Source organism: Protopterus annectens, chromosome 5.part0, assembly GCF_019279795.1.
Source record: "Protopterus annectens isolate FY-2018-M chromosome 5.part0, PAN1.0, whole genome shotgun sequence".
Lineage (NCBI taxonomy): Eukaryota > Metazoa > Chordata > Ceratodontiformes > Protopteridae > Protopterus > Protopterus annectens.
The window spans coordinates 732416129-732441801 of NC_056735.1; the positions used below are offsets into that span (position 1 = coordinate 732416129).

Consider the following 25673-nt stretch of genomic DNA (forward strand, 5'->3'; position numbering starts at 1 on the left):
CCAGTCTCAAGAAAAATGCCTGATGTTCCACCCAGTCAGAGGGAACAAGCAGCTCTTCAAATACAAACGCTGCTAAAAAGAGTCATCCAAGAGGTCCTGCCAGGCCAGATAAACTCTGGAACTTACTCAAGATTCTTTTTAGTGCCAAAGAAAACAGGGCACTGGAGACTAATCTTGGATCTCAGCAACTTAAACAAATCAGTTTGACTCACCATTTTTCGGATGGTCACAGTTCAATCCGTTCTTCCATTTCTGGAAAAAGGCAATTAGATGTGCTCTTTAGAACTTCAGGATGCATACTATCACATAAAAATGAACAGGCGGTCCAGAAGGTACTTGTGGCTGGGAGCCAGTCATTACCAATTCAGAGTTCTGCCCTTTAGTCTCACTACAGCCTCCAGGGTGTTCACCAAATGTATGGTAGTAGTAGCAGCTCACTTGAGACTGCAAGGATTCTGGGTGTTTCCATATTTAGATGATTGCCTCATTATAGATTTGTAGATTAGTACTAGGCTAACTGCCCTTGCGAGCCATTTTAAGCCTAGCCAATTATCCCTTGTGAGACTCAAACCCTGCACCTTGTGTTTGTAAGGCAAACACCTTAACCATTAGGCCACCCTCCCAACCGTCCTGACCAGGCATCAAGTAATAAAGGCAAGAGAGCAGGTTCTTCAAACATGCTGTTGTCTGGGGATAACCATAAACTATGTAAAGTCTCATTTGGAACCTACTCAAAATCTGGAATTTATAGGAGCACTGTTAAACACAAAGTCAATGATAGTGTCAATGCCTGTTCTAAGAGTTCAGACCTTAAGAACACAGGTCAGGAAAATAATCCCCATTACAAAGGTTTCAGCCCACGTGGTTCTTCAGGCTGTATGATTAGTGGTAGTGTCTATAACTCTAGTATCTTTAGCCAGATTGTACATGAGAATTCTTCAGTGGATGCTAGCCATGCAGTGGTCAATACTTTATCAACCTATGTCAACCCTGATATATATTACTCAGATTTGCAAGAGAGAGATGTCAGATGGTGGATTCAAGTCAGAGCAGGTTCTATAAGGCCGTCCATTCATTCCCCCTCAGCCCAAGGCTATAGTGACCACGGACGTTTCCCGGTTAAGATGGGGGAGCATTACCTGGGTAAAACGGTCCAAAACACTTGGTCCCCTGAAGAGGCCAATTTGCATATCATTGACCTAGAGATGAGAGCAGTGCTTTTTAGCATTGCAGGCCTTTCAAGAAGCTCTCCCATCTGGGACGATTGCAGTTTAAATGGACAACATGTCAGTAGTTCGGTACATCAGCAAACAAGAAGGCGACCAAATGTTATCCCTTGTGTCAAAAAACAGTGTGGTAATAGGCGATCTCATCCATCCACTTTATCATCACATTGCATATTCTGGGGAAGTCCAGTGTGATAGCAAGCTGAGCTAGTGGATTCTTCTACTTCACGAGTGGTGGGCCAGCCTTGCTGCAGTCTTTTTGCTTCTCCCCCAAACAGCAAATGCAACAGGTACTTTGCCCTGATCTCTCACAGGGGGAGTCAGTGAGAGATGGTGCACAACACATTGGCCCTCTGTTCTGCATTATGCCTTCCCACCAATCCCATTAGTTTCCATATTACTACAGAAAGCTGCCTTGTTTTAGAGCAAAGTTATCCTCATTGTACCTTTCTGGCCTTGACAGATTTGGGCCCCCTTTCTTTGGCCTCACTTACTCCACCCACTGTGGACTCTGGATCTGCTTCCAGACTGCCTGTCTCACCCAACAGGCATGATTCATCCAGACATATCAAACCTCAGGCTTGACTGCCTGGCTTTTCCAGTTCCATTAATAGCCAGACAACCTCTGCTGTCCTCTCCAGTCCATCATAGTTTATAGTTTCATAGTATAGTACTAGGCTATCTGCCCTGGGGCATTTGTAAGCCTAGCCATAGTGATGTGGCTTTTGCCACCCCATGAAATGGTACAACAATGTACAGAATAAATCTAGAATACTGTGCCTCTGTCTAGTAGTGACACAATGAAGGTCCCCTTATATAATAGAATTAGTTTACTGTGCCCCTGTCTAGCAGTGACACAGATGTGACCCCTGGGGTAAACTTACGATCTCCCATCCACTCATCAAGATTTCTCTTGAAGAGTGTCAGTGAAGGGCTCTGCCTAATACGAACTGGGATCCTGTTCCAAAGCATGGGAAGCCTCTGGGTTATGAATCTATCCCTCCAGCATGTCCTATTCATACTTGTGCCGAGGTTTAAGTCTTTAGCTCTCGTGGTCCTGATGGATTTGGATTTTTTGAGGTGGAGCATGTCCATCAGATCCTGATTGGACATGGCCTTGTACATCAGAAAGAGATAACCTCTGAGCAGGCGGTATGTTACTGAATAGAGCTGAAGTTTCTTTAGTCTGGCAGAATAAGACATATGTTGGAGACCCTTGATCCTTTTAGTGAGATACTTTTGTGGTCTCTCCAGCTGTTGCAAATGCCGGGTGAGGTACATACCAAATGGGGCATTGTACTCAATCATGGGTCTGATGAGGGAGGAATATAGGGGTACAATGACATCCTTGGATCTGGATGTGAATCCCTTCATGATGAGGTGTGCAAGGTAGAATGTTTTTCTAACCACTTTGGCAATGTGGGTGTCAAATGAGAGGTTGCTGTCTACTTGGGTCCCTAGGTCTCTGATTACTTTTTCCGTACTCAGTGGGTTGCTGTCTATGTGATAATTTGTGGGTACTTTGTTTTTTCCAAAAGGGATGACTATACATTTTTTGGCATTTAGTTTAAGGCCGTGACTACGGCACCAGTTGTCCATTTCAGTGAGGCCTTTTTGTAAGATGTGTGTGTCTGCTGGTGTATCGACTATGGCGCCTAGTTTGCAGTCATCTGCGAACTTTGTCAGCCACAGCCCTCTCATGTTTGCTTTAACATCTGAGAAATAAATGCCGAACAAGAGGGGTCCCAGGACAGATCCCTGTGGGACACCACTTGTGACTGGCTTTGAGTCTGACATTGCTCCAGCGATTTTAACTTTATGGGTTCTGTCCTTTAGCCAGTTTGCAACCCATCTAGTGACATAAGGATTTACTTTTGAGCTGTTTAGCTTATCTGTGATGCCTGAGTGGGGTATTGTGTCGAAGGCCTTAGCCAAGTCCAGGTATGCTGTATGGACTGCTTTGCCCTCATCAGTGGCTCTAGTGACTGTTTCAAAAAAGTCAACCAGGTTTAAAAGGCAGGATCTGCCCTTTACAAAGCCGAACTGGGTGGGGTCAAGTGTCTATAGGTCCCCTATGTCTCTGTTTATGAGTTCCATAATGATTCTTTCCATAGCTTTGCAGACCAGGCTAGTTAAGCTTATGGGGCGGTAGTTTCCAGGGTCTGTAGAGGCACCCCCCTTGTGGAGTGGGACCACTGTTGCTGTACGCCAGTGTTCAGGTACATATACCGAAGTAAGGCTAAGGTTAAATAGCATTTTTATGTGTGGGTTTAGCTCCTCTTGGAGTTCACGTAACACGCACCCCGGGATTCCGTCAGGTCCCATTGATGCTGTGTTTTTTGCTTTGTTTAGGGCGGTTCTCACTTGGACATCTGAGATGACAGGGAGATTACATTCAGCTGGGATAAGTATTTCTTCTTTTGGGGGGTGAAGGAGGGGAGAAATTTGCGCTGAACCTGTCAGCCAGAATGTTAGCAATATCTGTGGGTTCAGTGTATATTTTGTTGTTGTGAACCAACTCTGAGCATATCTGAGGGTTTCCGCCCAGGTTTCTAACATAGCTGAAGAAGGCTTTGTGGTGATCTTTAGTGTCCTTAGCGATTTTTCTCTCAAAGTTTGCCTTGGATGTTTTTATGAGAGAACGTAGTTTTCTGCTAATGTTGATCAGAGATGTCTTCCCTTCATGGGATTTCGCTCTGACGTGCAGTAGCTTCCTTCTTTTGTTATACAATTTGTTTATGGCTGAGGTCCACCAGACAGGACGCTTACATTTGGTGGAGAGGGACTTGGATTTGTTTGGGATTGCATGATCCATGCATTCTTGGAGATGTCCATAGAAAGCATTTGTGAAGGATTCGGCATTGTGGGATGTGGTATCCACTGGCACAGTGGGCTTAAAGGATACCATCTCAGTCTTAAGAAGAGTGAAGTCTGCTTTTGAGAAGGTTTTCACTGTGGTCTTTTGTGCTGGGGGTGGAGTTGGGATATGTATATCCAGGGTGATTAGTTTGTGGTCAGATCTCACTAGTGAGGGGTATACTTCCGGTGTGGAGCATTTTGTCCCCATGTTTGTGATGATCAGGTCTAGTATATTATCTCCCCCAGTGAGAGAGGTGACTAGTTGTTCCAGTGCATTTGAAATTATGAATTCCAGGAACCTTTGGGCTAGGGTAATAGGGCTAGAATAATGTACCCAATCTATGTTTGGGTAGTTGAAGTCTCCCAGTATGATGGTATGTTGTGATACATTCATATCCTCCAATGTCTTCAGGAAGGCTGAGTGGGGTTCTTGAGATTGGGAGGGTGGTCTGTAACATGCTACCAGTTGTATAGCAGTTTTGCCTATGGTTAGTTGCACCTGTATGGTCTCTGATGCTTCATGTGTTGCTACTAACCTGGAGGTGTGAGTATCCTTTATGAATATGGACACTCCCCCCTCCCTTTGTGGTTCGGCCCGGGTTTTGGGGCCGAAAAGCATGATACGAGGTATAGCCTGGTAGCGCTGGGGTGCTCTCAGGAGCCTTGAACCAGGTTTCAGTTACTGCACAGACGTCTATGTTCTCCATGCTGAGGAGTGCATCAAGTGCCTGCATCTTGAGATTTAGACTTGTGGCGTTGAGCAGCATTACCCTTAGTTTTTTTTCCATTTTTGTTTTCTAAGGAGGTGGGTTTGTCTTTTGAGCCTTGCCTAAAAAAGGCACTATGGGGGAGGCAAGAGCCTTAGCCAATATCCGGAAGCCCAGTGGTGACAGGTGTAAGCCATCCCTTGCAAAGCAGAGTGGCTTGTCCAACATATCATCTCAGGCAGACAGACATTGGATCCCCTTAGAATGACACCAGTACTTGAGCCAATTGTTAAAGCTGATCATCTTGTCTTTGTATTGTGGTGTCATTCTTGGTGAGGGCAAGATGCTGCTCAGGGTCAGGGTCATACCAGCCTGGGCTACATAATCGGAGAGCTCCTGTATGTCTCTTTTCATGTAGTCCAGGGAGGTACGTCTCAGGTCATTCACACCAGCATGGACAATGACGGAGTCATATTTGTACTTGCTTTGGAGTGACCTGAGTGCGTGTGTTATGTGGCGGATCCTAGCTCCCGAGAGACAGCTCACAGTCACCTTCTCCTTGTTCAGCCTGGTCAGTGGGACATCAATGTGTCTGACTATGGAGTCTACTATTACTAGTGTATCAGGCAAGGTGTTTGGCCTTAAGGGCTGCGTTTGGTTGACACACTGATTTATTGAAGTATGTGTTGCATGTGTTTTGTTTTGAGGTGGTGGATTTTTGGATGTCTGCTCTTTTCTTCCCATAAACCATCTACATGCAAACTATACTCCAGTAAATGGCAAAGATGTGCTAACTGGGCTTGGCAAAATAATGTCCATCCCTTTTCATCTCCTTTGCATAGTATCCTTGAATTTTTAGCTTTACTTTTTAAAGAAGAAGATAGCTCCTCTGTGGTAAAGGTCCAGCTAGCAGTAGTATCAAATTTTCACATAGGATTTGATGGTGTTTTTGTTGCCTCCCATAGACTATGCAAAACCTTCTTGCAGCATACTGTTCTTCTCAGGCCCATGTTTAGGGAACCTACTCTCCACATGGGAGCTCAACCTGGTACTGTAGCAACTTACTTGAACCCCCCCCCTTGAACCTGCAGCTAAATGTGACCTCAAGTACCTTTCCTGGAATACAATTTTTCTAGTAACCATTACTTTTGCTAGAAGAATTTTGGAGATTCAGGCATTATCTTCAAAACCGCCTTACTTGATCTTTCACAAAGGCATGGTCACCTTACAAACTAACACTTCTTTTCTCCCTAAAGTGGTTTCAGGCGCTAATATAAATCACTCTATTAATTTGCCAGTATTCCTCCACAGATTTTCTAACAAAGGTGAATATACGTTACATTTATTGGATGTTCACAGGCAGTTACGTTTTTACCTTCACTGAACAGAAAATTTCACGGTCTGACCAGTTATTTGTCTCTCTTTCCGACGTGAAACTAGGACAATTTGTTAACTAGAATTACTCTTGGCAGATGGCTTACAGATTGCATTTCTTATATTTTCAACAAATTATATATTCTTTTTCTCAAAACCATTACGAGCTCATTCCACTTGAGCCATGGCTATCAGTCTTCCAGTCTAAAGCCTCTATGGACGACATTTGTGCAACATCAAGCAAAACAGAAAAAAGTCCAATCTTTCCGTGGTGAAGAAAACAGTATTTAATAATTCCACAAACAGGCAAAATAAGAGCTTTCGTCTTGAGCACAAGACTTCATCAGATGAATTGCTTATTGGTTGGAAATACACTTTTCGAATTTTTTGATTTGTGCAACATCAACTGGGGCTACTCCAAATACATTTGTTACCCATTACAAATTGGATATAGTCTCCAGGGGCAGAGTATCATTTGTCTCAGTGGTGCTCAGGAATATCCTTCCCTGAGTCCACCCGGGGAATTGGATAGCTGGGGACTCTGCCCCATAGGTTGAGGATAGAATGAAAATTGACAACATCAGATAAAAAAGTTATGTACCTACTATATCAGTTCATCTGTGTTGTCCATTTTCATTCTTCCTCAGTTCCCCTCCCAGCAACCCCCTGCCCTTCAAACTCCTGGAAGAACGAGTGTATAAGTAGGCCACTTCGTTGGTATACATCTCCAGATATAGACTTCTCTCTCTGTGACTATTGTGTCTTTCTGCTGCCCTTAGCAAACAAGATCTGAGGTAATTAGGGTTGATGCATTATGGATAAGGGAGTAGCTTCAGAGTTTTCTGGTTGCCATGAGCTTTTGCAATGGCCAAATCAGATCTGAGGGATCGGGTCTGAACCTATAAGTTGAGGAAGAATGAAAATGGACAACACAGGTGTAATGTTATGGTAAGTACATATCTTCTTTTTTCCCCACCAAATTTATAAGTTTAGTTAAATTGTCTTTTGAGGAAAAGAATGTTGAGCAAATAAAAATGTATCACAAATAAAGATAAAGGAATAGGCAAAAAATGCAGATGGTCATTGTTTTGTCTGGTTTTACATGATTTGTTAAAGTACACATGATTATATCATCTCTCTATTTTAAATTATACTAGCTTCTTCAGGTATTTCAGAAATACAAAGAATTGGTGAAACGACCAAGTATTAACAGAGATCTAACGTTAGAAAGAGAAACATTGCTTGCAAGACTTTCAGATTATACAAAAGGTAATTTTCTGTATTTGTTTCTGTACTTTCAAAGGACATATGTATTTTTCCAAGCTGAATAGATACTCTTCCTGTTATTAATAACCATTTCTTTTTTCCTCGTTTGGCATTCTTAACTTAATTTTTTAGAAATATATTTTCTTCTTTTGGTTTGCAGCCATTCTGAGAAACTGGAAATTTTAATTATTCTGACTTGCTTCTTTTGCCACTTAGTTTGTATTTGCTTAACAGGACTTTTATTATTTAAAATCAAACAAAAATGTCTACTTTATGTAACTATTGAAAAATAAAAAAAAATAACCTTGCATTGTGTACAGTATTTAAAGCAGACCACAGGATCAAAGAATACCTGATGCTGTTAAATACTCGTGAGTTACTGAAGTTGCAATCCATTGACCTGAGTATTAAGGAGGTAGAGGATGTAGTGAAATGATAGTTTAAAAAAAAAGTAAAAACTAACAAAAAAAGAGAAAAAGAAAACCAGGGAGGAAGTGGTACTGGAACTGGAGTGAATTACTTTGACATAATCTCCATTAGCCCTCAGAAAACCACCATTGCTAAAATTGCTGATATTAGGAGAGGAAATTCACCAGCTCCTTGAGGAATTCAGACACCCTGGGCACACTTATTGTTTGTTGGCCTACCTACCAGAATAGAACTGAAAATTGCATGGGCTTTTGTCCACTTTAGCCAGAAGTGTACTTATCTATCTGTAGACTAATTCACATAGGTAAGCAGTCATTCTGGAACATGTATTTTAATGGAGTGTGTTCAGAGTTGTCATTATTTTTTTAGTCTGTAAGCCAGAAGATGGGATTTGGAGGCCCATTTTGCATCTTTGCTAACTAATGAAATGTATGCATGTGTATTTATGTATATATGTATGTCTATACATATGTGTGTGTCTATATATATATATATATATATATATATATATATATATATATATATGTATGTATATACACATACACGCACACTTACATGCACATATGTATGTGTAACTGTGTATATATATATATATATATATATATATATATATATATATATATGTAGTTTCCTCCCACCTCCCAAAGACATGCTGTAGGTGGATTGGAGACTCTAAATTGGCCCTAGGTGTGAGTATGTGTGCCTTCTGTGGAAGGTTGGGCGCTGGGCTGGCAACTCAACACCGTAAAACTCCACTGCCAATCATGAGCGGACAGATGATCCGCTGTGGCGACTCCTAACCGGGAAAAGCCAAAAGAAGAAGAAGAAATATATATATATGTGTGTGTGTGTAATTTTATGTATTTACAGACACACACACACATACATATATATATATATATATATATATATATATATATATATATATATATATATATATATATATATATATATATATATATATATATATATTGGATATAAAATGTTTACACACCCCTGTTAAAATGCCAAGTTTTTGTGATATAAAAAAATGAGACCACAATAAATAATTTCAAAACTTTTCCCACCTTTAATGTGACCTATAACCTGTACAATTCAATTGAAAAACAAATCTGTTAGGGGAAAAATATAAAAAATAAAAAATGTGCAATACGCTGGTTGCAGAAGTGTGCACACCCTTAAACTAATACTCTGCTGTGTGTGCACACCCTTAAACTAATACTTTGTTGAAGCACCTTTTGATTTAATTACACCATTCAGTCTTCTTGGGTACACACCTGCCATCAATTAAAGAAACTCTGATTAACCCCAAATAAAGTTCAGCTGCCCTACTAGGAAATTCCCATCATTTACTCAGTTGTCTGCTACAGCAAAAGCCATGGTTCGCAGAGAGCTTACAAAGCATCAAAGGGATCTCATTGTTGAAAGGTATCAGTCAGGAAAAGGGTACAAAAAAAATTCTACAGCATTGGATACACCATGGAACACAGTGAAGAGAGTCATCAAAAAATGGAGATAATATGGGACAGCAAACGACACAAGTGATGTTGCAAAGAACTCTATGTCCCTTCAAAATTGATGAAAAGAGATGAAAACTTATCAGGAAGGCTGCCAAGAGACCTACAGCAATACTGAAGGAGCTGCAGGAATTTCTGGCAAGTACTGGTTGGGTACTACATGTGACAGCAATCTCTCGTATCCTCCATGTGTCTGGACTATGGGGTAGGAGTGCATGACGGAGCCTTTTCTTACACAGAAAAACATTGTCTCCCAAAAGCATGTGGGAAAATGTGTTATGGTCTGATGGGAACAAGGTTGAACTTTTTGGCCACAATTCTAAAAGGTACATCTGGCGCAAAAACAACACTTCGCATCACCAAAAGAACACTATCCCCACAGTGAAGCATGGTGGTGGGAGTATCATGCTTTGGGGTTGCTTTTCTTCAGCTGGAACTGGGGCTTTAGTCAAGGTGGAGGGAATTATGAACAGTTAAAATACCAGTCACTTTTGGTCCAAAACCTTCAGGCATCTGCTAGAAAGCTGAAGATGAAGCGAAATTTCATCTTTCAAGCATGACAATGACCACAAGAATACATCCAAATCAACAAAAGAATGGCTTCACCAGAAGAAAATTAAAGTTTTGGAATGGCTCAGCCAGAGCCTAGACCTAAATTCAATAGAAAATCTGTGGGTTGACCTGAAGAGAGCTGTACACAAGAGATCCCCTCGTAAGCTGACAGATTTGGAATGCTTTTGCAAGGGAAAGTGGCCAAATATTGCCAAATCAAGATGTGCCATGCTGATAGACTCCTACCCAAGAAGACTGAATGCTGTAATGAAATCAAAAGGTGCTTCAATAAAGTATTAGTTTAAGGATGTGCACACACAACAAAGTATTGGTTTAAGGGTGTGCACACTTATGCAGCCAGCATATTGTATGTTTTTTATTTTTTATATTTTTCCCCCTAACAGATTTGTTTTTCAATTGAATTGCACAGGTTATAGGTCATATTAAAGGTGGGAAAAGTTTTGAAATGATTTATTGTTTTCTCATTTTTTTTATATCACAAAAACTTGGCATTTTAACAGGGGTGTGTAAGCACTGTATATATCTGCGTGTTGTTTTTGTGTCTTTCGGCTTTTCCCGGTTAGGGGTCGCCACAGCGAAACTCCGGTCCGCTAATGATTGGCAGTAGATTTTTACGTGCCGAGTTGCAGGCCCTGACGCACAACCTTCAACGAAGGTATGCCCATTCACGCATTTCTCCACACAGAAGACTCTCTAGCTGAGAATCAAACATGACAACGTTTAACTGTGAGGCGACAACGCTACTGCAGCACCACCACCGCAGTATATATATATATATATATATATATATATATATATATATATATATATATATATATATATATATATACACACACACACACACATATATATATATATATATATATATATATATATATATATATATATGTGTGTGTGTGTGTTTTTTATGGGTCTGTGTCATAAAACTGAAAACTCATAACACTGAAGCCCATAAGGTTGAATTCATTACACTGAAAAAATTCTTCACAAGAAATATATCCTGAAAACATGATCTGAAGTAGTTAACTTCATTTGATCATCAACCTGTGGGTTTCATTTTCCGACATGGATTTGAGCGGGCAGCTTTCCAAGCTAAGATCTGAGCTCCAAGCTCTTCCCCTTACCCATACTACACTGCATCCTCCTTCCAGTCCTCAGATCTCGTTTGCCGCGGCTTCGCCAAGATGTGATTTCTGAGCTCCAGGCATGTAGAGTAGGGTTTCCTTACTTCAACTGTCAAAAAGTTAGTTTTAGTGTGTTTGTGTAGTGTTCATCTTCTCCTTTACCTCCCCACGGGTTTTCATTAAGAAAAAGTACAAAAAAAAGTAAACTTTGTGGTTTTGTTAGTGTAGGCCTCCCTTTCCCGCCTTTGCTGTGTGTGGTGTGATTGTAGGCAGGGCTTTAGTTAGCCTTATTTTTTGTTGTGGGGCTTGAGATGTCAGACCCAAAAAAGCCGACTTTCTCAAAATGCACAGTGTGTGGCCATAAGTTGTCTCTGACTGATGGCCACACTCTGTGCATCGTGTGTTTGGGGGTTCCGCACCTTTCTTCAGGCTGCAAAATCTGTGCAGCCTTTAATCCACAGGCCCTGCGGGACCGCAGGACTAAGTTAATTTTAACTGGGCTTCTCCCAGCAGACGCTATTAATTCCTCTTCTCCTTCCTCTACAGCCACAGTTGTGGCCGTATCAGCTTCAGGTCCTCCTCCCCTGTCCGGGACGCGCACTCTAGCGTCAAAACAGCGTGACAAAGAGGCCTGGAAGGAAAAGCATAGGGAGAGAGAAAGATAGGGGTTGTAAGAGACCAGCAGATCCGTCGGATCTATTGGGTCCTCCTATTAAAGTTGTCACTTCCCCGGTCAAGATTTCTAAGCCATCCTCCCCTTGGCTCCGATCCCCTAGATTTTCTCCGGAGGTGGAAGTTCAGTCTGCTTCGAGGTCATTCACACATTGGCCCTCTCAGCCAGTGTCAGTGGCGTCCTCCAGATCTACAAGAAGCCTCTTGGAGGCTGACATGGACTGGATGATGAGAAGGTTTATACACAGTTGCAGATGGGAGGGTTGCTGGCTTCCCCTCCCGCTGGAGCGGGCAGTTTGGCTCCGATGTTTGCCCCAATAGCTCCTTCTCCGATCCATCCCCGGGTTTCGGTGTCCCTGGACCCGAGGAGCCCCGGAGTCAGGGTGTCGGCGCCGATGGTTCCTCCAATCTCTATGCCGGCCATGCACTCGAATATGTCAGATCCGAGCTCTCAGACCCATGATTTGGACGTCGGATCCAGGGAGATGTGTGTCATCGGCTCTATTATGGTCGGGACATACCATTCCTCTGGGTCCATCTGTTCCGAGTTTGGCTCCAATCCCTTCATCAGATCCAAGGGACATGGTTACTCATTCTTCTAGTTTTTGAGAAGCCGGTTCCCTTTTGGCCTCCATTGTGGAGAGGGTTCTTTCAGGAGGATCAAGACCCCTCACTCTTTCCTCAGAGTTCATCCCTACTCCCTCACTGCTGAGTGTGTCTTCTCTCATCCCATCCTCTCAGGGGACAGCCTGTGTCTGATATGCCCCAGACGGTTCTCCTTGAGGAATATGAAGCTGTTTGTGGGCCCTTTCCGGAGAGCCTCCCCGAGGTGATTCCTCACAAGTGCAAGTGGAGGCACTTGGACTCCCCCGAGTCCCTCACAGAGGATACTGACTTGGAGGAAGAGGAAGGCTCTCCCATATCACCTCCCGAGGATGTCTCATTTGGAGACATAGTGGAAATCCTGCGCCAGCGGGGAGGTCGGTCTGCCCAAAAGCCTTCCTCGGACGAGTCGGTATTCCTGGAGGCGTTCGGACACCCATCTACCTCTCGGGTGCCCCCCGGCTGATCCTCTGGTGGACCTCATTACCACCAGAGCTTGGAAGGAGCCAGACACTGTAGAACCTATACCAAAAAGGCCAGACAAGATTTTGAGCCCTCATATGGATAAGCCAGCATGGAGTAAGGGTTCCCCAGTGAATGCCATGGTTGTGGTGGTGGCCACTAAAAAGGAACTGTCTCAGGAGAGTTCCTCGGTCCATCCACCAGACAAGGAGTCTAGGGCAATATATCGACTCTGAAAGCAGACATATGCTTCAGCTACCTTTTGCCATAAGGGTGCTGAACTACATGGCCCATGCGACCTCGTGAAAGAGTACTGTGAGTCTCCACTGGAGTCCATTTCGGCCGAGGGTAAACGATCATTCTCAGCATGTATGGCCACTCTTAAGTTGGTGACTAATACGTCCATGCGCCTGCTGTCTCATGCCACTGAGGGAGCCGTTAGGGAGGCAGAGTCTGGCGTTGCCATGAGGCGTCATGCCTGGGCTCCAGCTTTGCGGTTTTGTGGAACCTTTCAAGGCGTCCTTTGCAAATGCCCCTTTTTAACTATTCGACCCTGTTCGGGAAGACCATCCAAGATATGCTAGTCCAGCATGAGAAGGACGGGAAGACACTGTTGGCCATCGGGATCCGCTTCTCTAACCCTCAAAGATCCTTTTCCAGGAATCAGCAAGGGCAAAAGAAGATGTGGTTCTGGAAGTCTCAGTATTCCCGGGACGCTCAGGACTCCTTTTCCCCTAGAAGCAGAGGGGGACAAGGTGGACGCCGGCTCAGAGGCAGAGGGGGATCGAAGAATTTTGGGTCACGGGAACCATTCTTGGATCAACCTGCGCTGCAGCCCTGAGGTGTTGCCCGACTGCTCCACTCTGGTGGCAGTCGGGGGGTGTTTTTCGAAGCACCTAGCTCAATGGGAGTCCATAACGTCGAACCGCTGGGTGCTTCGGATAATATCCAGAGGTTATTCCATTCCCTTTCTGACCAGTCCCTTACCTCCAAAGCATCTCCCAGACGTTCCAGCTGCTCAAAGGGAGGTGGCAGCTTTGGAAATAGAAAAGCTGCTAAACAAAAGAGCAATCCAGCCGGTCCCCCAGATCAGTCTGGGTCAGGCATCTATTCCAGGTTCTTTTTGGTGCCAAAAAAGACTGGGAACTTGAGACCGATTCTCTACCTATCTGCGTTGAACCTGTCTGTTGCCAAGGAGAAGTTCTGGATGGTCACCTTACAATCCATCCTGCCGTTCTTGCAGGATGAAGACTGGATGTGCTCTGTAGACCTCAAGGATGCGTACTACCACATCATGATGGACAGGTGATCCAGGAGGTTTCTCTGCTTTTGGCATGGAGCCAATCACTACCAGTTCAGGGTCCTACCCTTCGGTTTCATCACAGCCCCCGAGGTGTTTACCAAGGTCATGGCAGTTGTAGAGGCCCACCTGAGACTTCAGGGCATTCAGGTCTTTCCATACCTTGAAGATTGGCTCTTCTCCACCCCCTCCAGGCATCTACTTGTTCAAGTCAAAAATTTTTTCCTTCAGCTGTCAAATTTACTGGGTATCACAATAAACATTGCAAAATTGTCTCTCCAGCCCGTTCAGATTCTGGACTTCATAGGGGCAAAAATAGATTCTCTCCAGGCCAAGGTATTTTTGACTCCAGACAGACTTTGGAGCTTGACCCTTCATGTATTGGCACTTCTTCAGACATCTTCACCCCCAGCAGAACTAGTTCTGAGGGCCTTAGGGTCTATGGCATCAGCTATAAATCTGGTTCCTTGTGCAAGTCTACATGAGTGTTACAGTGGACGTTGCAAGTTCATTGGTCTCTGTTATACCAGCCCTTAAGTTACCCGATTCCTCTAAGCAAGGTGTGCAAAACTTCCCTCATCTGGTGGCTTCAATCCCAGGATCTTCGAGAAGGACGCCCCTTTATTGCGACCCCGCCCCAGGCCATGGTGACCATGGATGCCTCCCATCTAGGGTGGGGGAGACACTGCTCGGGCAGGACTGCCCAAGCCACGTGGTCCCCGAACTAGACCGTTCTGCGTATCAATGTTCTAGAGATGAGGGCGGTCCTTCTAGCATTGCAGGCCCTTCATGCTTCTCTTCCTCTGGGAACAATTGCAATTCAATCAGACGACATATCAGTGGTCTGGTATATCAACAAACGGGAGAACCAGGTCCTTCCCACTTTGTCGAGAGACCAGGAAAGTGTGGGAATGGGCGATCTCCACCAACCATTTTCTGATAGCAACATACATTCCAGGTCGGTCCAACATTTTGGTGGACAAACTGAGCAGGACTATCCTTTTACCCTACGAGTGGTCTCTGAACCCTTGTGTAGCGGAACAGATCTTTCTCAAGTGGGGTCAGCCTTGCTGCGATCTCTCCGCATCACCGTCCAATGCGAAGTGCAGCGATTTTTTCGCTCTGATTCCTCCTCGGGGGGGGGGGGGCCCAGAGATGCTCTTGTCCATGCTTGGCCACCTGGTCTTTATGCATATCACCCGCTACCTGTAATGACAAAATTCTTGCAGAAAGCTCATCGGTTGGGGAGCAGGATTATCCTCATATCCCCATTCTGGCCTCGTCAAGTTTGGTTCCCTTACTTACAGTCTCATCTAGTAGCTCCACCTTCGATCTTAGATCCCATTCCGGATCTCATTTGTCATCCCTTCGGAATTCCTCCTATGAATTTGGACAGCCTCAAGCTTACTGCTTGGTTGCTCCAGTTCCACTAATTGCCAAGACTCCCGGACTCTTTTCTCCTGTTAAGTCCATTCTGGTGGTGGCGCACAAGTCCTCCACGTGAAAGGTGTACCGTAGTAAACGGAAGCTTTTTTCCATCTGGGCTTCTCAGAGAGGTTTGGATCCATTTACCGCCCCAATTCCAGTGGTCTTAGAATTTCTGTCTCAGATTTTGCAGCAGGGGGCCAGGTCTTCCAATGTTAAAGTCCAGCTGGCGGCTTTATGCCACTTTCATGTAGGAGAAAATTCAGGTTCACTAGCTGCTTCTGGTATTTGTAAGACTTTCATCAAAGGCACCTTTTTGCTGAGACCTCCGATTAAGCATCCTTCCCCTCCATGGGATTTGAACTTGGTTCTTCAGGCCTTAGTTGCGCCTCGGTTCGAACCCGCAGCATCAATTGATTTAAAATTTTTGTCGTGGAAGACTGCCTTATTTTCCGTAAGGACAGGGTTTCTCAAAGACAAATCCTTCTTTCCTCCCTAAAGTTGCTTCAGAGTCAAAAATCAATCAGTCTATTAATCACCCAGTATTTTTCCCTAATTTTCAAAACAAAGGGGAATACAAACTTCATTTGCTGGATTTCCACAGACAGTTTTGCTTTTATTTAAATAGGACTAAATTCTTTTGTTAAGTCTGGTCAGTCATTTTTTCCTTTGCCAAGCCCTTTTTGGAGAAACCAGTTTCTAAGGTGACTATTGCTAGATGGATTTCACTTTGTATCCTGCAAGTGTACAAGGATCAATGTTTACCAGAACCAGACAGAGTTCATGCTCATTTTACTTGTTCTATGGCTACTTCAGCTGCTTTCTAGCCCAGAGTTTCTCTGGATGACATTTGTTCAGCTGCTGCCTGGGCTTCCTCTCACACTTTTATTACTCATTATAAGTTGGACATGGTATCTAGAGGAAGGGCTTCTTTTGGTTCTGCAGTGCTTCGGAATATCCTTCCATAAGGGCCTCCCAAGGTTTTTTGGTAGCTGGGGACTTTGTCCCACAGGTTGATGATCAAATGAAGTTAACTACTTCAGATAAAGAAGTTATGTACTCACCATAACGTTCCATCTGAGTAGTTAGACTTCATTTGTCATCAACTTTTCCTTCCCCCTGACCTTTGTAGTTTGCGATAGTCTTTGGACTTAGACTTACTGGGTATTGTAAGCTTAGTCTGTGTGAACAGGTCAGGTTATTTCTCTTGGGTTGATGTGTGTCACGTTTTGGGTGGCAAACTCGATCTGAGGGTTGGAAGGAGGTTGCACTGTAGTATGGGTAAGGGAAGGAGCTTGGAACTCTGATCTTAGCTTGGAAAGCTGCTGCTTGGATCCATGTCGGATCCAAAACTCACAGGTTGATGACAAATGAAGTGTAACTACTCAGATGGAACGTTATGGTGAGTACATAAGTTCTTTTTTTTCTTTTGCGGGGGGTGGGGGGGGATACTAACTCCATGATCAATACTATATATGTATGTACACATACATACATATTAATATACAATTCCAATACATATTTTCATAATTTTTACAGAATTACATCTTTACATAGTTTTTTAGATATTTCCATTAGATATATATATATATATATATATATATATATATATATATATATATATATATATATATATATATATTTTTTTTATATATATATAGGTTTTAGTGAGTGTATGTTTTCAGAATGTGTTTCTTTAAATGCTCATTTTGTTAATGACATCATAAATAGAGATGTTAATTGATTTTATAAGTATATAAGCAATGAGGTGGTTTATATCTTTGTCTGAAGAAGCAACTAACGTTGCGAAAGGGCTTACCTCTGTTCACCTTTATGTTTATTTATTAAAGACGCTATTGTGTGTTACCCTGGTGTATTTTGGTTTATTTCATTTTGTTTTTATGCACCTGGGTTTTGCCTATAAGCCGTTTTTGTTTTATTTCTCATTTGGTTTTTATTGGGCTTAAGGGCACACGCGTCTATGGAGGATTTACCTATTGGCATACCTACCAATGGTCATCACCAGCGTTTCCTAATAATTTTGGATGTACTAGTTAATCCACTTTTAAATGTGGAATTATATAATCAACATGATACTGTCAGTACTCAACGTCTACCGGAATTCCTTATGCAATACAAGAACTTAGAAAATCTGATGTACAAATATAAGAGGCTGCAGTGGCAGCGTCTGCATCTACAAGCCTCACTAGAATCTAAAATCATTCCTCGAGGCTTGAGGGTATTAAATATGCCCACTTATGGAGACGCTTATCCCGTTCTCTTACGTAAATGGCAAGAATTGAATCTACAATGTTAAGTTGTCAATCTCGCCTTAATTCTTGCTGGATGGGCTCGGAGCCGATCCTCTGCTCCAACTCGGCTTATACCAAAGCTCGAGAGCTAGTTTTACCGGCTCGAGGTAACCCTGTATCCCACAATGCTAGGCGCTAACTACCCAGATCTCGTTTGCCGCTTAGCTGCGAGGTTGCGTTTTTGCCGGCTCTCTGGTAAATATTTCAAAAACAGCTTTTTGGGTAAGGTTTTTCCCTTTTATTTTTCAGGGTTAGTGTTTGTTATTTCCCCTTTTTACCCTTTACAGTAACCCGCCTTATATAGTCCCCTTTTGGGTCTATTTTCTATCCCCTCAGTCCTTCCTTTCCCTTATATTACTAGGCCTTCGGGCCAATTTAGTTTTTAGTTAATTTGTTAAAGTTAATATTTTTAGTCTTAGTCTTTGGTGTGGTGAAGTGACTGGACTAAGTTTTTCTTTACTGTAGTGTGTGTGTGTGTGTGTGTGTGTGTGTGTGTGTGTGTGTGTGTGGGTGTGTTCTACCACATTATGTCTAAGGAGTCCAAGGTCTCAGGCTTCAAGAAGTGTGACTCGTGCTGTCAGAAAATGTCTCTGACAGATGGTCACACTTGCGTTTATTGCTTAGGCCCTCTGCACCTGCAGGACTCTTGTTTTGTCTGCCATGCATTCAGTCCAAGAGTCCTGCAGGAACACAGAAACAAGTTGATTTTGAGAGGCTTGTTGAAGCTTAAGGCTCCCCGGCCAAGTCCTCGTCGGGCAAGCCTTCTAAGCCCACTAAATCGTCGGCTCCGAGTTCAGAGCCTCCGACCAGTGGTGCTACTTCTGCTTCGGCATCGGCTCCGGCTGGAGCCGGCGCTTCAAAAACTCAGTCGGCTCCGATAGTTTCGTCGGAACCAACTTTGACTCGTAAGTGCTCCAGGTCCCCCTCTTTGGAGTCGGTCCATTCGGCTCTGAGATCTCCTTTGCTTTCGGAGAGCAGTCACCGGTCCCATTCCACTCGGTCTTCCAGGCTTTCGGACCATGACCTCAAGAGGGTGGTTAGTAGACTCCTTAAGTCGCAGGCACTGGCCCAGATGTTTCATAGCCCTTCTCAACAGACAGTGGCTATCCCCATTCCATCCTCGATTCCTCCTCCGACTCTGCCCCTGAGTTCGGAGCCGGAGTTTGTGGGAGCCGGGACAGTTGACACGGAGCCGATACCACCCCTTTCGGCTCCGTCGTCAGCTCCAATTTCTTCTATGGTGCCATCCTTGGAGGGATCCGGACGCCGTGACTCCCTCATCGGTTCCAAGGGGGCAAGTGGCATTGGACCCTTGTCCGACCACATTCTCCCTCTCGGAGCCTCGGCGCAGGTGAGTTCGGCTCTGACATCGGCCTCGGAGCCATCCCTCTCGGTGCCGGGAGGGGTTCTTATCTCTTCGGAGCGGGTACCTTCTTCCCTGCCTGATAGGGATGCTTTCAAGGTCATGAGGAGTGTGCTGGCCCCTGTGCCTGCTCCTCGGTCAGCTCCCTCAGCTCCTCTCACTGTAGTGCCTGCTACGGTCTCTACCCATCCTCTCGACCCTGACTGCAGAGATCCTACGCCTCAGGGGCCCCCATTGGGAGCATCCTCCTCTTCCGAGGCCTCCCCTGATCCATTAGGGGAACCCCCTCAGAAGAGGAAATGTAAGAGGAAGCATCTGGACTCCCCTGAGTCCATCACATATGATACCGACTTGGATGAGTCGGAAGGGTCCCCACGATCCCCCCTCTAAGGATGTCTCCTTCTCTGACATCCTTGAGAACCTCAAGCAGAGGGGGATCTGGTCTGCCCTCAATCCTTCCGAGGACGAGTCGGTCTACCTAGAGGCGTTTGGTTCTCGCCCTTCCACCTCCTGGGTGTCTCCACCCTTTGACCCCCTTATGGAAGTGGTTACCAGGAAGGCATGGACGGCCCCTGACTCGATGGAACCTACCCCGCGGAGGCCTTCAAAATTTATCACAGCCCCTTCTGATAAACAGTTTTTGACCAAGGGTGTCCCTGTTGATGCCATGGTCGTGGCAGCAGCCACTAAGAAGGAACTGGCTGATTCTTCAGTACCTATCCATCCTCCAAATAAGGAATCTAGGACCATGGATAGGTACGGCAAGCGGATGTTTTCTTCAGCGACCTTTACCATGCGGTCGCTGAATTACTTATGTCATTTCACCCGTCTTCAAAGAGACTTGCTCAAAGAAATGGGTGATACTGTACAGGATCCAACAGCTGCGGGGTCTCAGGACAAAATCAACTCCCAGCTGGCAACCCTAAACTCGATTGTTAACTCCTCCATGCGGCTTATTTCTTATGCGGCCGATGGGGCGAGTAGGGCTGCAGGCACAGGTGTGGCCTTAAGATGACACGCCTGGATGCGGCTTTGTAACTTTGCTGACCCCTTTAAGGCGTCCTTCACCAACTCTCCCTTTGATGGTTCGGCGTTGTTTGGACCTCAGGTGAAGGATACTTTGACCAGATGTGAACAAGACGTCAAGACTCTCTCTGCCGTGGGAGTCCATTTTTCCACCCCATCCAGACCATACCCCAAAGGTCAGAAGGGTGGAAAAATGTGGTTCCGCAAACCACAGGATGTTGCGCCAGACGCACGAGGTGAGTTCCCCTCTAGAGGCAGGGGGGGGGACAATAACAGACGCCGCCCCAGGGGCAGGGGGGGTCCGCAGAATCAAGGTAGCAGAGAAGCTGTCTCTGGCCAACCCTTCCAGCATCCCTGAGAAACTGCCCGACTGTCCACCTTCGGAGGCAGTCGGGGGAAGATTATCACTCTACCCAAAAGCCTGGCTTTCCCTTACCGAAGACACATGGGTACGATCGATCATATCCGAGGGTTACAAAATTCCCTTTGTCCACACCCCAAAACAGCCAAACAGGCCCCTTCCAGATGTTCCACCTGGTCTAAGGGAACAAGCAGTATTAGAAATCTCAAAACTGCTAAGAAAAAGGGCCATCCAACCAGTCCCAGCAGACCAGCAAGGATCCGGAATCTACTCCCAAGTTCTTTTTGGTACCAAAAAAGACAGGGAACTGGAGATCAATTTTGGATCTCAGCAGACTGAACAAGTCTGTTCAAAGAACGAAGTTTCGGATGGTCACGCTACAGTCCATTCTTCCCTTTTTGGGTCAGGACCATTGGATGTGCTCTATAGACCTTCAGGATGTGTACTACCACATCAGAATGCACAGGCGCTCCAGGAGGTTTCTCCGCTTCTGGCTGGAAGCCAGTCACTACCAATTCAGGGCCCTGCCCTTTGGTCTCACTACAGCCTTCCGAGTGTTCACCAAATGCATGGCAGTGGTTACGCCTCATTTGAGCCGCCAAGGATTCCAGGTGTTTCCATATCTATATGACTGGCTCCTTACCGCCACCACCAGGCGTCAACTTATTCAATCCAGAGATTACACCATTCAGATTTGCGAAGAGCTAGGTATCTCCATAAACTTCAAAAAGTCTGCTTTGTTGCCTTGTCAGTCTATTACCTTCATAGGCGCCATATTAGACACAGTCGAACTCTCTGCAAAATTGACAGCACAAAGAGTCTCAGATATTCGCGAACATGTTCATATCCTTCTTCAGAACAACAAAATCCAGGCCAAGTTTGTACTGAAGACTCTAGGTCTCATGGCGGCTGCCATTACGTTACTTCCCTTAGCTCGCTTCCACATGCGACTCCTGCAGTGGATGCTCTTCTCTCAGTGGTCCTTCCAGCAGCTCCCGATGTCACACTACATTTTAATAACCCAGTTATGCAAGAAGCACCTGTCTTGGTGGATGGTCTCCCTTCAAGTGATTCAGGGCAGACCCTTTGTTCTCCCCCCCCCCGGTTGCTACAGTGACAATGGATGCCTCCCTGATCGGGTGGGGGGGCATTTTCAGGGCAGGACGGTCCAGGGCACTTGGCAACCTTTCGAGCGCCACCTGCACATCAATGTCCTAGAGATGAGAGCAGTTCTTTTAGCGTTGCAAGCCCTTCAGGACTCTCTTCCCATTTTGACGATTGCAGTTCAGACGGACAATATGTCCGTAGTGTGGTACATCAACAGGCAGGGCGGAACCAAGTCCTATCCCTTATGTCGAGAAGCACTCAGACTCTGGCAGTGGGCGATCTCCTCTCAGCGGTTTCTGATAGCAACGCATATCCCCAGGAAGTCCAATGTCATAGCGGACAGGCTGAGCAGAGCCATTCTCATGCAGCACAAGTGGTCTCTCAAGCAGTCAGTAGTGGAAAAAATTTTCAGAAAATGGGGTCAGCCTTGCTGCAATCTTTTCGCTACACCCCAGAACAGCAAATGCCACAAATTTTTCACTCTCTTCCCGGCCACCCCTCCAGAGACGCTCTAGTCCATGATTGGCACCGGGGTCTCCTGTACGCCTTTCCCCCTTTTCCATTAATCACTCAGTTGATTCAGAAAACTACCGCCTTGAGATCCACAATGATCCTCATTGCTCCGTACTGGCCTCGACAAATATGGTTTCTGTTCCTGCATCATTAACTCTTGGAGCAGCCCTGGCATCTGGACCCAGTTCCAGATCTCTTGACCCATCAGTCGGGCAAGCTGCACCAATCCCTCCCCTCTCTCAACCTCACAGCTTGGCTTGGTTGCTCCACTTCCAACCTTAGCCAGGCTTCCCTTTATCTCCCAGTCTGTGCGTGACATCATTTTAGCTTCTCACAAATCTTCTACCAGGAGGATTTATGCCAGCAAATGGACATGTTTTTCCTTTTGGGCAAAATCTAGGAGTATAGACCCATTCGTGGCTCCTATCCAATCGGTCTTAGATTTTTTGGCCGAACTCTTTCATTCAGGATCTTCTTCCTCCACTATCAGAGTCCAGTTAGCGGCCATTTCATATTTTCATGTTGGCTTGTCAGACTCCTCCATTATGTCTCATAAACTTTGTAAGGCATTCCTTAAAGGCATCTTTTTACTTAAGCCCCCGGTTAGACATCCCCCACCACAGTGGGATTTGAATCTGGTTTTAACCTCCTTGATTCTCCCTCCCTTTGAACCTGTGGCTTCCTGTTCCTTGAAGTTACTCTCATGGAAAACTTTGTTTCTAGTGGCCATAACCTCTGCGAGGAGAGTCTCAGAACTTCACGCCCTTCGCGTTCGTCCTCCTTATCTGGTTTTCCATAAAGATAGTGTGTCCCTCAGAACTAATCCCTCCTTTTTACCCAAGATCTCTTCTGAGGCAAATCTAAACCAGACTATCGATCTCCCAGTTTTCTTCCCTAATTACTCCAACAGAGCGGAACAAAAGTTGCATTTCTTGGATATCCATCGCCAACTCCGTTACTACCTGGATAGAACCAAGCAAATTAGGAAATCTGAGCAGCTCTTCCTATATTACGCTGAAGGGAAGAAAGGCCTTCCAGTTTCCAAAGTAACCCTTTCTAGATGGTTGGCCTCTGTCATCACTTTCATCTATGAACTGAGGCGTCAAAAGCTTCCTTCAAGACCTAGAGCCCATTCAACTAGAGCCTTAGCTACGTCTATAGCCTTTCAGGACAGGTTGCCTTTAGATTCAATTTGTGCGGCAGCCACATGGGCCTCTCCCCATACCTTTATTTCTCATTACAAATTGGACATTGCCTCCAGAAGCCGAGCTAACTTTGGTTCCACCGTCCTCAAGAGTCTGTTCCGATGAGCCACCCAGGGTTGAGGTGCTAGGGATGCGGTCCCATCCAGCAAGAATGAAGGCGAGATTGACAACTTAACATTGAGAAGTTATGTACCTACCATAACGTTCCATGTTAATTGTCTTCTTCTCGCCTTCTTTCTTGCGTCGCGCCCTCCAACCCCCTAGCCTGGACAGACCGGTAGGATCCTATGGAGCCTTCCCTTTTTGCCCATTATGGTCTCCAGTGGTTATCCTATTCTTGGGATGGCTATCTATATGGGTATGCCTTTCTCTCCTTTGTTCTGGGGGCAGAACTGCTATAGTGTTAGCTATCAAACGAGATCTGGGTAGTTAGCGCCTAGCATTGTGGGATACAGGGTTACTTCGAGCCGGTAAAAATAGCTCTTGAGCTTTGGAATAAGCCGAGTCGGAGCCGAGGATCGGCTCCGAACTCATCCAGCAAGAAAGAAGGCGAGAAGAAGACAACTAACATGGAACGTTATGGTAGGTACATAACTTCTCATTTTAGCGCCAAGTACATGGAATTACTGCTGGAGTTTTTTTCCCCTATTGAACTTGAACTTAAATCAGAGATTATTGCCTTGGAATCTAGAATTAATGAGAATTTTTCAAACGATGTTACTATTAATAAAATGAGTGAACTTCAGGAAAATATCATCATGTATGAGAAGAGACTTCAAGCAACTAAACTATCTAAGCTGAATAGGGACAAACGGGATTTTGCTACAAATAATGTTTTTTCGTGGCCGAAGGAAAATGCAAGCAGACAAACTTCAGCTTTAAACACTACCCATAATATGCACCCTATCACTTTAAATGAGTGCACCAGGCTGGAGACCGCAAATAACAGCACTTCCGGTTGTCCGACTTCAGAGATTGTAAATACATCCACCGGTTTGAATGCTGGCCCCACTCCGCCTGTTTTACAATTTCCTGTTAACGAATCTAGCAAAATAACCGTCTTAAATGACAAGACAGCTAACACTGGAGCAATCTCTAAAAAAATGTGGTTTATGGCATCTTCGACAGCAATGCAGTTTCCAACGACCTCTATAGTATCTGGCCCTGATACTCACACATTTAGGAACACGGACAGTGTTTTTTTAGATTCCACCAACAAGGGCGACTTTTCTCTGAAGGCACCTTTGCCCTACAAGACCCGCACAAGAAGTCATTACTACATGGGGGACAGTTATCCAAGATGAATCAATCAGAAGGAGCAGTTCAGTCTCCGAAAAGGAGACGAACCTAAGTACAGGTCGGGTCATAAATATCTCCTCGTTTGAACTAAGTATTGACCAATTTAATCTTTTAAATAAGGGCCTGTCATTTATACCAGCAAGAAAAGCTAATTTAAGTGAAATGATAAAAGATTTAAAGTTGCTAGGGAGAAATTTATCCTTGAAATCTATGTTTTCAAACAGTACAGAGAATGTGATTGATATATATAAGCATCCAAGCATTTTCATTCCTAACACCCCACCAGATATCCAAAGGTTTATGGATATCTGTGAGACATCCTTTAGAGAAATATGTGAGCATGACCTTAGTGATTATCATTTTAATAATCTTACTCCTAATGAACAAAGAGCGCTACAAGAGTTAAAAAACGTAGTCATTGGTTATTAAACAGGCTGATAAAGGAGGGGCCATTGTTTTACTAAACAAACAGTTATATTTTCAGCAAATGCATAAACTTTTATTCAACAATGATACTTATCATCTGATTTTTAAAACCATGGTGAATGCTATTATCGATAAAGTTTCATTCTTAATATTTGATTTACTTATTACTGGATTGATAGACGAAGCATTGTTTAAATACTTTAACGTTGTAAAACCTATTGTTCCTAAAATATATGATCTACCGAAAATCCGCAAAGATTTGGGTTTCACCACCCATGCATCCTATAGTGTCAGGGGCCGGTTGGTGTACCGAGCCTCTGTCCATAATTGTTGAAGGCACCCTACATGGGCTGTTAGAGAATTGCCATACCATCCTAAGAGACACTAAAATGTTTCTCGATAGACTGCACAATAGGATGGATAGTATTACAACAGATATGGATTTTGTATTAGTCACTAGAGTCATTATTTACTAGTATTCCTAATGCATGAGGTATTGAAATGATCTGGAAATTTCTGACATT

The 25673-nt window shown here is 44.5% G+C and overlaps 1 protein-coding gene across 1 annotated transcript in view; it reads left to right on the top strand.

The window, feature by feature from the left end:
- The window catches only part of DYNC2H1 (dynein cytoplasmic 2 heavy chain 1), a 6555988-nt gene that overhangs the window by 879142 nt on the left and 5651173 nt on the right, over positions 1-25673 (top strand). The window contains exon 10 of the mRNA XM_044072582.1: positions 7324-7435. Within this exon, the coding sequence (XP_043928517.1) occupies positions 7324-7435 (112 nt within the window). The remainder of the gene's footprint in view (positions 1-7323; positions 7436-25673) is intronic.